This window comes from Panicum hallii, chromosome 1 (assembly GCF_002211085.1).
Source record: "Panicum hallii strain FIL2 chromosome 1, PHallii_v3.1, whole genome shotgun sequence".
Lineage (NCBI taxonomy): Eukaryota > Viridiplantae > Streptophyta > Magnoliopsida > Poales > Poaceae > Panicum > Panicum hallii.
The window spans coordinates 40,641,706-40,653,844 of NC_038042.1; the positions used below are offsets into that span (position 1 = coordinate 40,641,706).

At 44.4% G+C, this 12,139-nt stretch overlaps 1 protein-coding gene across 3 annotated transcripts; it reads left to right on the top strand.

Moving 5' to 3' along the window:
• The first annotated feature begins 6,545 nt into the window (after window positions 1-6,545).
• Window positions 6,546-11,432, top strand: LOC112892805 (phosphatidylinositol/phosphatidylcholine transfer protein SFH12-like). 3 transcript variants are annotated; one of them, XM_025959918.1, is made up of 14 exons: window positions 6,546-6,588; window positions 7,444-7,510; window positions 7,789-8,068; window positions 8,152-8,251; window positions 8,381-8,647; window positions 8,729-8,806; window positions 8,906-9,007; window positions 9,085-9,134; window positions 9,235-9,328; window positions 9,442-9,540; window positions 9,635-9,772; window positions 10,001-10,109; window positions 10,206-10,585; window positions 10,771-10,872. In XM_025959918.1, the coding sequence occupies exons 2-14, from the start codon at window positions 7,465-7,467 to the stop codon at window positions 10,870-10,872; spliced, it is 1,845 nt and encodes a 614-aa protein (XP_025815703.1). In that variant the 5' UTR covers window positions 6,546-6,588; window positions 7,444-7,464. The 3 variants fall into 3 exon arrangements, with proteins under 3 accessions (XP_025815703.1, XP_025815710.1, XP_025815718.1); XM_025959925.1 differs by having other exon boundaries at window positions 6,562-6,651; XM_025959933.1 differs by lacking the exon at window positions 6,546-6,588 and adding an exon at window positions 11,106-11,432 and having other exon boundaries at window positions 7,465-7,510; window positions 10,771-10,845.
• Window positions 11,433-12,139: the final 707 nt, after the last annotated feature.

Below are 12,139 nucleotides of genomic sequence, written 5' to 3' on the forward strand. Positions count from 1 at the left end.
ACCAGTCTTGTGGTTGCGCGGTTGTCCCAGGTTGTCGCTCTATGAACCGGTCCTTATGGAGAGTGGCCAACCAAGCACTAAGCACCGTGCTGGCCCCCTAAACCATGTTTCTAACAAAAACATCTTTTAAGGATGCACAAACCACTCAAGCACACAGCACAGAGGGTCGGCTCCAGAATTAAGTTGCATAAGACCATTAATCAAATTAATTAAAAAGGACCAAGATTTGTTATAGCGCAGCAACCTAGCACAACTAACCAAAAATGCAACCCATAGGATATATATAAGGATATAAAAGTGGCTAGGAAATCCTTATAGGCATACAGAATTAAAATGCAGTATGAAAGTGTATTTAAAAGTGATAGGAGGTTCATGTTATACTTGCCTTCCTCGTACTCTCCCGGCTGCTGCTCAAACTGCTCGGAAGACGGCTGCTCCTGGTACTGCTCCAAAGGCTCCGCGTCTACTCACGATCGTCGAACATAGTCCACACATACACACATGCACAAACAATAGCAAAAATATAAGAAAACAGTACAACATTACATAGAAACAGCACTTAAAACTAGTCTAAAGCTATCCTACGCGTTACAACGATCGCGTGCATATAAAGAACACCTAAAACGGAGCTAAAACGCGAAAACTGCGCTTAAAACAAGATCCAGGGACCTAATTGTAAGAAAAACAGGACTTCCAGGGGCTTCTGGGCAAAAACCGAGGACCAAAACGTAAATAAAGCATAGACTCAGGGGTTAGCACGTGAAAACTCCAAAACTAGGGCTAAGAAACAATTTCTAGAGAGCTCGGGGTGTTAAACAAGAAGAAAAGGACCTACTTGTAATTATTTTTGACTCACGGGTGGACGGCGGGTTGATTCCCAAAAAAGGCAGGGACTCTTTAGCAAAAGGGGCGGCTGAAGCGGTATGATCTGTTCTGGATCGCTGGATTAAGATCGGACGGCTCAGATTAGATCCGCTAAGTGAAGGGGTACGCGTGGATTCCGTCCGTTGGATCCAGATCCGGTGGTCCTGAACTACTCCCATCGCGATCTAATCTCGGGCACAGGATGCAGATCGAAGGGCTCACGGCGAAGGGGTATGCGGTTTCTATTCCGGTCCGTAGATCTTGGATCGGGTGGCCAGAACGGAAGGGGAACGGAGACCGGGACCTGTGGCGGCGATTGCTCACCGGAGCACGGCCTCCACGGCGGCGCCACGCCGGAGATGCCCATCTTGGCCGTCTGGGCCTCATCCAGCACGAGATCAGGTTCTGGGGAAAGCTGACAGCGTGGGCAACTTATCCGAGCGCTTGGCCCGAGCCTACGGTGGCTAGGAAGGTCCGCCCGGCGGTAAAAGCGGCTCGGTGCGACGGCGGCCATGGGCGGACGGCGGTTCGGTCGCTAAGGGGGGGCTAGAAACCACAACATCAACGCAGAGGACCCGGGAACGCTGAGGTGCTCACCGAGGGGGAAAAGAGGGACCGGGGGCGGGTCGAGACCGACGGACCACGGCGGAGCAGGGTGCCTCCGCTAAGCTTCACGGGCGGCGGCGGCGGCGGCGGCTAGCGCTTGCGGGCTTCGGTGGCTGAGCTCCAGGGCGTGCGGGGAAGCCACTTAAGGGCCACGGGTTAGCTCGGGCGCGCGTACCTGAGCTGGCGCAAGAATCCCGGCGGGGATCGTTGCACGCGGGGGAAACGGATCAAGCGCAACTACCCCGCGTAGCGCTGGGTCTGCGGCGAAGCTTCTGGAAAGGGGGCTCGGTCGCAAGCAGGGGTGCGGCGCGGGTGCGAGGCAGAGGGAGGCAGAGGGAGGCAGAGGGGCGGGCCCAGGTTGCCAAGGTGCGGCCGGCGGGGCGGGGGTCAGCGGAACAGAGGGCAGCGCGAGCGGGGAAGAGGAAAGGACTGACGGGTGGGGTCGAGTGGCCAGCGAGAGGGAGAGGAGAGGGCGCGTGAGCGGAGAACGGCGCCGGCAGATGGGCCCGAGCTGACAGAGAGAGAGGAGGGGAGAGCGGGGAGCGCTGGCTCGGGTTAAGGGGAAAGGTGGGCCGGGGCGCGGCCCACGCGAGAGAAGGGGAGAGAGGAAGGGTGGAGCTCGGGCTTGGCCCACGCGGGGAAGAGGGGAAAGGGCCCGAGGAGGGAGAGGAGAAGGAAGTGGAGAGCTGGGCTGGGCCAAGGGAGGGTTGGGCTGGCTCTTTCTTTTCCCTTCTTTTTCCTATTTCTTTCCTACACTCAAACATTCAAACCATGCCATTTGAATTCAAATAAGTTTGAATTCAAACCCAACACAATTAAAATAATGCACCAGCATGAATGCACAATCAAGTTGATCTTATGATTAATTTTATTTTCCTGTGTTATAAAATTACGTTAAATGCGATATAAATTAAGGAAAAGCATGGAAAATTTATTTAAGCCCAAATAAATTCATCAAAATTAGGGAAAATACCTTAGGGTGTTACACATACACAAGATCAAACATGCACACTTTATATTAGAATTTAGTATGTTTATAATCCTAATACCTGAATGTCACACAGGGACTCCACTGTAAAGCCAAATTAACTTTCAAACCATAGCTCAAATGAAAACGTGCCCAAAAGCAAAAATGTAGAGTTTAGCAAGATCTACAACTTTCCTTTAAGATTCAGCTTCAAAAGAGTTAAGGATTTGAATCTAATTTAAAACTTGGTAAAAGTTTAAACTTCGGAGATAACCTATTTAAATTCTACACTCCAATTGAATCCTTAGGGTAGTTTCACTTCTCACCGAGATTTAAAAGTAAGTACTTGCTTCTTGCAAAACAACCCTTTACATAATTTGATTTTTACCTACCATTCTCACCCATTTTGCACCAAAGGAGTTAAATTTTCCAGAATTACACAAATACCCTTTTCCCTTTGCATTCAAGTTTTAGCACACATACAAAAGATCAAACATACGCACTTTATACTAGAATCTAGTGCGTTTTAATCCTAAATACCTGAATATCACACTACAGGTGAGGGGTGAGCTCAATGGCAGCGGCGGCTGCGCGTCGCAGACTTGCAATTCGGTGCCCAGGGGATAAGAATGCGCTCCGGTTGTTAGGTTCGAGAAATACAACGCCGTAGCCTTCGCCCTTCGGCGTGGTTGCGCTCTGGTACGGCACCGAGCTTTGTGGCGCCAAGGCATGGAGAAACGACGCCAAAGAAGATGGCGCCATTCTCTCCCACATCATCTTAGGCCTCCACCTCACAGTCAACACACAACGCCAAATACCGCGGCGCAGTGCCGTGCCCTTACAGCGCCAAATATCATGGCGCCCGGAAAAGGGTCCATTTTTGCATATAATTTCTTCGTGGATACACATGTAATAAACTTTTACAAAAAGGCTAAAATGCAAAAAATGGATTGCCAGGGTCCGGTGCCAAATGCCCTCTCTGGACCAGCCGCCATTGCAGCCGGTACTGATGCTTGCATTAGTACAGCCTACAAGAGCAGCTAGTTATTTTGGTCGGGACTGACAGGCTGTTTTCTAGTAGTGCAACGTGCAACCGGCGGTCTGGCACACTACTCTACACCAAATGTGGCTCGAAAGTCAATTACAAGACAATTTCACTACTAGAGAAATGGGATTTAATTCTGCCTTGCGCATAGCTTCTTTACCACCGTATCTACATAACACATGTGACTTTAGATGAGGAGAACATGACGCTCATGCATACGATCATGATTGGTGCATGGCATGGAGAAGGAGGAGTCAAGCAAGTGTGTCCAGGTCAAAAAGGAGGTTCAAGGCTAATTCAGTTTGAGTCGCCAAAGTGGAGGCCCAAAGCAATTCAAGTTTGAGCCCATCTCGGAGTCCACGAGCAGCACACACAAAAAATGACGCCCAGGTTACATACGGAGTCCATTTTGAACATTCTTTATATGGATGTAAAGGGAACTTTATAGAGCTTCCAATAGCACCGGTCCCACATCAAAATTCCATTTGAGTCGACAAGAATCGTCGAAACAAGTGAACTTCCAGAATCTATCAGGGTGTTGCACCACAGTCTTTTGGGCCATTGGCCCGTGTATCGTGTTGAAGCCCATAGAGGCGCATCCAGGGGGTCATTCACGACCTAACCCTCATATATTCAGTAGCCACCGCTATATTAGGTTTTGAGTTTTGTTTAATTCTAATTTTCCATTGAGAAACTGACTTCTTTCATTGTAACTGTGACGTCGAGTCTTTTTGCTGTGAATCAGGGCTCCCGTTCTTGTTCTACACCACTGTGGCGATTAGTTCTTTTGTGTTCAGATCCTGAACCCCATATTGATCTTTGCTTCATATACATCTGCAATTTCAGATTGCGTGTTTATCCTTTCTTGCTTGTATTCTTTGATTCGCTTGCAGGGAATAACCAACGAGCAGCGGTGTAACGGTTGCAGGGGTTCGAATCGTGTCTGATTAGAAGCTTGGATCGCCAACGTCGAGTTCTCCACCAATCGAAACTATCATACCTATCGGAAGATCGGACCAGTGCGACATCACTAGATGTGATGCTTTTCTTTTAAACTAACTCGTGAAGGATCCTTTAGTCTTGGTTGATAACCCCAACCGGAACTAAAGGACCCTTTAGTTCCGGTTGGAGTTATCAACGAAGACTAAAGGGTCACTTTAGTCTAGGTTGGTGTTACAAATCGGGACTAAATACAGAAGACTTTTAGTCTAGGTTATTAACACCAACTGTGACTAAAGGGTGCTTTTTAGTCGGTATTAATAACCGGGACTAAAAGTCCTCTGTCGTCCATAAACTTTAGACCCGAGACTAATACTAATAGGGACATTAGTTTTGGATCTAAACTCTAGCAAGACAGATGCGGAGGATGAATAACCGAGGGTAAAAGTCTTCTGTCTTTAGTCCCCGTGATCTGGTCTGGCCTATTGGAGTTTGAAAATATGTATGCACATCTTTACCTATTTTTAAAGGAAGCACCTCTAATTTTGGTTTGGTCTGCCATGTGTCACTATCGAGGTGGTTCTTTAGTTCCAAAATATGCATTGATTTTTTAGTTTTAATCCTGTTCGGTTTCATCTGTCACCCCTTGACCCGGTCTGGCGTCATGGGCTCGTACGCCTCGCGTCCGGCTCGCTTTTCCCGCACTAGAAGTTGTATAGATGCGGCTCCAGCTCAGATCGGGAAGGAGAGGGCAGAGGGGATGGTCTGTTGGAGGTGGAGCAGCTGTGCAGTTGAGAGGAGATGGAACAGCTGGCTGATTGGGAAAGCAAAGCGATCTGATGTTGGCGCTTGTTGGATATAGGGGAGGAGGTGGTACTGGTAGTGCTGATTTGCAAGGCAAATCAAAGTCTGCTGTTTGGGATTCGTAGAAGAGGAGAGCTAGCTGCTGTTGCTATGCTACAGCTCGTTGATCTGCTCTTGCTTGCACTGCAGGGAGAGAGATCGAGAGATCAGGGAGGTGGAGGGGTGAGCTGTTGCAAGCAAGAACAAAGGAGGAAGAAGCCAGATTGGAGGCGAGAGGGAGCATTATTAGCTCAGAGCTGAGGAAGATCGAGAACATGTGCTGCTGTGGTCCTGAGACTGCAGTTGCTGTGCTCTTCGCTGGAGAGGAAAGGGAGTTGGAGAGGAGTACCACGGCTTGATGTGTGCTGCACTGCTGCTTCGGGTGGAAGAAAGAGCAGAGAAGGAAGGAGACGACAGGTGACTTGGTGAGTGGCGGCGGCGGCGGCAGGAAGGAAAGTGAGCGGATGGATGAGGGTAGTTTGGGTATAAATATAACTTAGTTATACTTAGAGTTAGGTTAGATTGACATTGGATGGGCCTAAATTTGGTCTAAAATAAATTAAGCTCACAAAATTTGGTGCAAATGATTTAGACTATTTGTACAATCTAATTGTTTAGAAAGAAAATCATTCAAAGAACCAACCAAAATATTTTCATTTGCATTGTTTATACTCAATTTGTATCCGGATAGGATAAATAAATGGTCTAAAATTGAAATTGAAGATTAGATCAAATAGCAAGATTAGAACAAAACTGAAAATCTTTAAATGAATAGAAATCTTCATTTCTATGGGACAAATTACTATTGCATAGTAATCTTTCCTTACTTTACATTTCTATGGGACACCCCAATGGCCCAATTCCTCCGTTCCACAGCATGCACGGTAGAGACCGATGAAGTCGCTGTACCGCCAATGCCCTCGTCCTAGACCACCAGTCTTGCCGCCGGCCGGCAACAATCAAGGTTTCCACGCGCTGGACGGAGGCTGGCCCGGCCAAAGAGAAGCGCTCGAGCGACCAGACCGAAATGCCTGGTTGGCTTCTGCCTATGTTTAGTGGGCCCACGTGGCCCCCACCAAAGCCAAAAAAGAGTAAACTACCAGGGTCAAACCGCCCGGACAAGGGACAGCCATTGTCCAGCAACAAAACACCCGGTCCGTCGCCAGCAACGTGCGTCGTGCGCGCCTCGATCTCCCCCCTTCCCCGCGACGAGCGCGCAATTGCCCCCGCCTCTAACTTTTAAGCGCCATCCAGGCCACCAGCTCCATTTCTCTGCAGCACACCCCACCACAAACACCTCCGCCTCGAGGCTCTCCTCTCGGAGGTACGAGCGCGCGTCGTCCTCTTCCTCCACCATCTCTCCACCCTTCTCGATCGTACCATTCGTGTATGTCCCGTCTAATTTATTTGGTGTTGCTTGCCGGGGGAATAAGGTCACCAGCATTTTGTTGATCGGTTCGCTTCCTCTTACCATTGTTTCTAGCTAGATTAATTCAGGCGTTCTATCGTGTTTCCACTGGGTTGCTGTGTATGTGTTTGTGGTGCCAGAATGTCTGATCAGTACTTATTGATTCTTTTTTATCTGTTCTTGGAACACAGCAACATTAGAGTAGTAGCTGATAAACGATCGCCTGATATTTCAGATAACTTTTGTATTTTCTGTGCTTGAGCATACCATGATTGATTTTTGGCTATATCATCAGAGCACTACTGCTTCCTACAAACATGATTTCACAGTGCTGCAATCGAATTGTTATGTCAGAATTATTTTTTTGTCATAAAACAAGGGAATACATGTCTTGAGAACGACCTTATTGTTAGACTTGTAACAATCGTGACCTTTGCATGATATACGTCCTGAGCCCGCACCAGACGTGTGTGGACCTCTTGCCCATTGGCCTAATGGAAAATTATTGCTTGAGACTATACCGCTTTATTTGCTAACAAGTACTTCTTCGTGCATAAAGTAAAATTATTCCCTAAAAATGAAGATCTTTGATCCTATCTTTTCGTACGTGTTGCATCAGATCATTTCTGGCTTACCATCACCTCATTGAAATATTATGCACATTGTCATTCAGTTTCGATTGCACCTTCCACCATAGCATTTGACCTGAACAAGCAATAATCTTCTTAAGTTCTTTTTTTTTGTTCAAAGACCTCTTCTTTCTTTTATTAGGTCCGATAGGGCGACCCAGTAATGGCAGAAGTCCTATCAGGACCTCATGAACACCGTCTGAGCTCTGGTGAGTATGCACATAGTTAAATACAATAGGCTTTTCCTTGTTGACTGTGCTGGAGTATCATACCACTGTACTGTCTTTCTATGTCCTAATAAAAAACTTATGATATTTCGTAATATTTGAATGTGTGCATAATGGTGTTTGATTGAAAATTTAAGTTTATGGCGAACAGAAATTTCTTTGCCAATCAAGGACAATCCAACATAATTGTTAAAAGTCAAATTTAGTATGTGCAATGAAACTGTTTCAGAGTTAACTTTTTGTAGAAACGCTGTTTGCAGCCTTAGATGGACAATATGACGAGAAGAGGAAATCCAATGTGGAATACTCAGATGACGAAAAGAAAGCCATGATCGTGTGTCTGAAGAAGAAGGCGATGAGCGCCTCACAGAAGTTGAGGCATTCCATGAAAAGGGGGAGGAAGAGCAGCAAGGTCATGTCCATCTCAATCTTGGATGAGCGCGATCCTGAGGAGGTGCAGGCTGTGGATGCCTTCCGCCAGCTTCTAGTACTCGAAGAGCTGCTACCATCGCAGCATGATGACTACCACATGATGCTGAGGTGTGTGATATAGTAATGGAGCATCCTGTTGTATGATTGCATTTTAACGTGGAGCAGTATTGCTGAAAGTTGTGATGATATAGGTTTCTGAAGGCGAGAAAGTTTGATATCGATAAGGCAAAGCAAATGTGGTCTGATATGCTGAAGTGGAGAAAGGAGTTTGGTGCAGATACCATTGTCGAGGTAATTACAGCTTCCACAGAGTTTGATAAAACTAACATATCACTTTGATTGATACTTTCTCATCAATACTTACATGTTAATTCATAAATTGTTGTCACATTTTCTTTTCTATATATAATGCCATCTTAGGAATTTGAATTCGAAGAAGCTGATAAGGTGGCACAATGCTACCCTCAAGGTTACCATGGGGTTGATAAGGAAGGCAGGCCTGTCTACATTGAACGGCTCGGACAGATTGACGTCAATAGGCTCATGCAGGTCACCACAATGGATCGTTTTGTCAAGAACCATGTCAAGGAGTTTGAGAAGAACTTTGCTATTAAGTTCCCAGCTTGCTCAATCGCTGCGAAGCGTCATATTGATCAGAGCACAACAATTCTCGATGTGCAAGGAGTGGTATGCATCTACAAATTGGTCGGAAGTTTATTCAGTGGTTGCAATTTTACAATGAGTAACCTAAGACAAACACATTTTCAGGGAATGAAGCAATTCAGCAAAGCTGCAAGGGATCTCATTGGTATGCTTCAGAAGATTGATGGTGATAACTATCCGGAGGTAAGTCCTTTGATATTTAAACCATACTTGTGCATGCATTTTGAGCTGAGGTTTTGTAAAAGATAACTTTTCTTACCATGTCCGTTTTCTTGGTCCCAGACGCTGTGCCGGATGTTCATCATTAATGCAGGCCAGGGATTCCGGCTTCTATGGAGCACAGTGAAGAGCTTCCTTGACCCGAAGACCACTGCAAAGATTCATGTATTTTTTTCACGTTCTTTAGCTATGATTCTAGAGCTCAATTAGAAGATTGGTTCATGAGTAATGCGTTTCTATAGGTTCTGGGTAACAAGTATCAGAGCAAGCTTCTTGAGGTGATTGATGCTAGGTAAGTAGTACTCTAATTGCTAGCTATTAGCTTGACTAAACTCGTAAGCTACTTCTGTGACACACTTGCCAACGTAAGTGTACATATTTCTATTATTCAGCGAGCTACCAGAGTTTTTCGGTGGAACTTGCCAGTGCGAAGGTGGTTGCATGAAGGCTGACAAAGGCCCTTGGAAGGATCCCGAAATCATGAAGGTGAGTAATCCAATCTGGTCCTTTGACCACAACCCTGAAGTCTTTACTACAGATCACCAAAGTCACAACGATAAGGAACTAACTCAGTATCCCTACGCCACATTGATGTGAAGATGGTTCAAAGTGGTGCTGGGAGGTGTGGATCACTCAGTTCGCCCTCTTTTATGGCTGAGGAGAAAATGATTTGTGAAGATGATATCATATATCCTAAGGTAAAAATAAAAGAACCATTTTCATGTTATCATAGTTATTGAGGTCTTTAATACTACTATTTATGCCTCTCTTTTTTACTCTTTTAAAACCAAGAAACAAGCTTCATTCAACGGGGAGGCACAATTAGCTGGAAATGGTCAACTCATTTTGTCAAGGAAAATTTCTCGCAGCCGAATCGAACATCCTCAGTTGTCACCTGTCCATGAGGAACTTATGCCTACCTCATATCCTGTAAGACATTCTTTATAATTGATTTTTCAATAACATTCTATGAAACAAATCTGCTGCAAAGTTTTTAGTTAAGAGTTTTAGCAATGAAGTTTGAATCTCAGTGTACAAAATGATACGTTCTTCTTGTTGAAAAATCAGAAGCTTAAACCTCAATAATCGCAACACAGAGACAATATGTGTGTGTGCGCGTGTGTGTCCCACTTCTCATTTCTCTACAAACTTTTTCAGACCCCTGATTCACCATATTCTTGCGATGTCCCAATGGTTGAAAAGGCCATAGATGCTATTTGCAAGAGCCAGGGAACACTACCAGATGAGAAGCTCGCCATCACCAAAGGTTAGTACCACCCTAACGACTCAACAAACATTGAGAAAGTATTAGAACTCCTGTTTCCTTCCACTAGTACACTGAACAAACATTGTTGTTCATCAGCTGTTGTAGATGCCTCTACTGGATCCAACCCCCCGCTCTTTGGTAGCATCATAGGACTTGTGATGAGCATTGCAACAATGCTCCGTGTGACCCGCAACATGCCTGGGAAGGTACTTGGCGCTGCCATAGGTGGCACTAAACCGGCAACCCTCACGAAAAGTAAATCGAAAATCCAAGCGCGGCAGAGATCCAAGATATCACTAGATGCTGTGAAAGTGGCTGAAGATGTGGTATCTGCGAAGCGCCTCGCCGAACTTGAGGAGAAGATCATTGCACTCCTCACAAAACCTGCAACAATGCCAGCTGATAAGGAGGAGATGCTGCAGGCTGCTGTCAGCCGTGTCAGTGCACTGGAAGAGGAGCTTGCAGCTACAAAGAAGGTATCATCTGCAACTTACTGGAAAACCTAGTTCTTACGACACTGAAACCAACAAACTAAACCAATTTATCTTAATTTTGTATATTTCTGTATCAGAATGACCTAAACTTCGAAGTATATGATACTTTGCATATTTCTAAACCAATTAATCTGTTTACAAACTGCCTTCGACATGAGTTTTTGCAGGCCTTGCAGGAGACTCTTGAGCGTCAAGGGGAGATTGTTGCATACATTGAGAAGAAAAAGAAGAAGAAAAGCAAGGTAACCAACTGGAGAAAAAACGCATAACAAAACAAAATATGTCCCAAGTAGTACATACAATTGTGGTCAGTTCCTCTTTGAAAAAAATAATGATGTTCACTTACATTCTAATCAAATGATTTTACTAGAATTGGTCTGCAAATCAATCTGGATTTAAAACACTCGATTTATGTGTTCTGAAACTATGCTTCATCCACTACAGCGAGTTACATCCTCTCAGTTCATGAAATTAATGCTGCCCTTTGAAATTGTGCCTGCAGCGTTTGTTTCGTTGGTAGAAGCGAAAAAAACTGAATCATTCATGTCCAGGAGAAGGGCTTTTGAGTCTGATAGAAAAGAGTGAGCTGGTGTTCGCATCTGCCAGTAAACTACTGCGATTCTGATTGTAACATATAATTCTTTGATTCTTCTTCTTGTTGCAAATTATTTGTCGAAGCTGCTCATTTGTTGTACCTTACCATGTGGATGTGCTGCCAAATTGTGAATCCCACCATTGCAGTGACCAATTATGGATGGATGGACTGCTGAGTATTGTCAAATATATTTATGATACAAACTGATGACAATATGCGCTCTTTGCTACTGAACATGCTGCATGAAGTGTCCATTCTTTTACTTTTTTACATCCTAGAATTATTATCGTCAAACTTTTTAAAAATTGGCTACTAAAATGTTTACAGTCAATGCTTCATGAAAATTATATGCTTCTAAGTGGTCTGTGAAATGGCATACAAATATGAAGTATAACATTTCAGTGTTTCTTGCTATAAAGTAAAACAAATTTAGTCCGAAGTTGCATCAAGGAGAAAATGTAAAATAAAAATTATCAAAGGCTTCATATTATAAAGTTGTCTTGAAATGTTGTAAGAGTTTGATATAATTTGTTTTGATGTGTATTATTAAGATGTTGCAAAATCATTGATCTTTATGAATTTGTTCCAAAGATTGTTTTGAAATATTGCAACAGTTATTTCAATCATCGACTCAAGATGTTGGAGAATCATTGGTCTCTTTGAATTCCTTGTAAAGGTTGTTAATACATGTTGCAAAAATTTGTTTCACATGGTTCCAATTCGTCTTATCCAGAAGTTTCATAAGGACTGCTCACAATATGAGGTTCCATATATTATGAATTTGTGGCATTGCTTTGAAGGCTTATTGTTGGAAAGTTCACATTTTCACTACAAGAATTGGGCTGGAAACATCTTAAAAATTGCAATACCGCAAATTTAGTAAATTTAGTAATGACGTTACAAAATATCATAAAAGTTGCCAGCAAGGCCAAATATAGAAT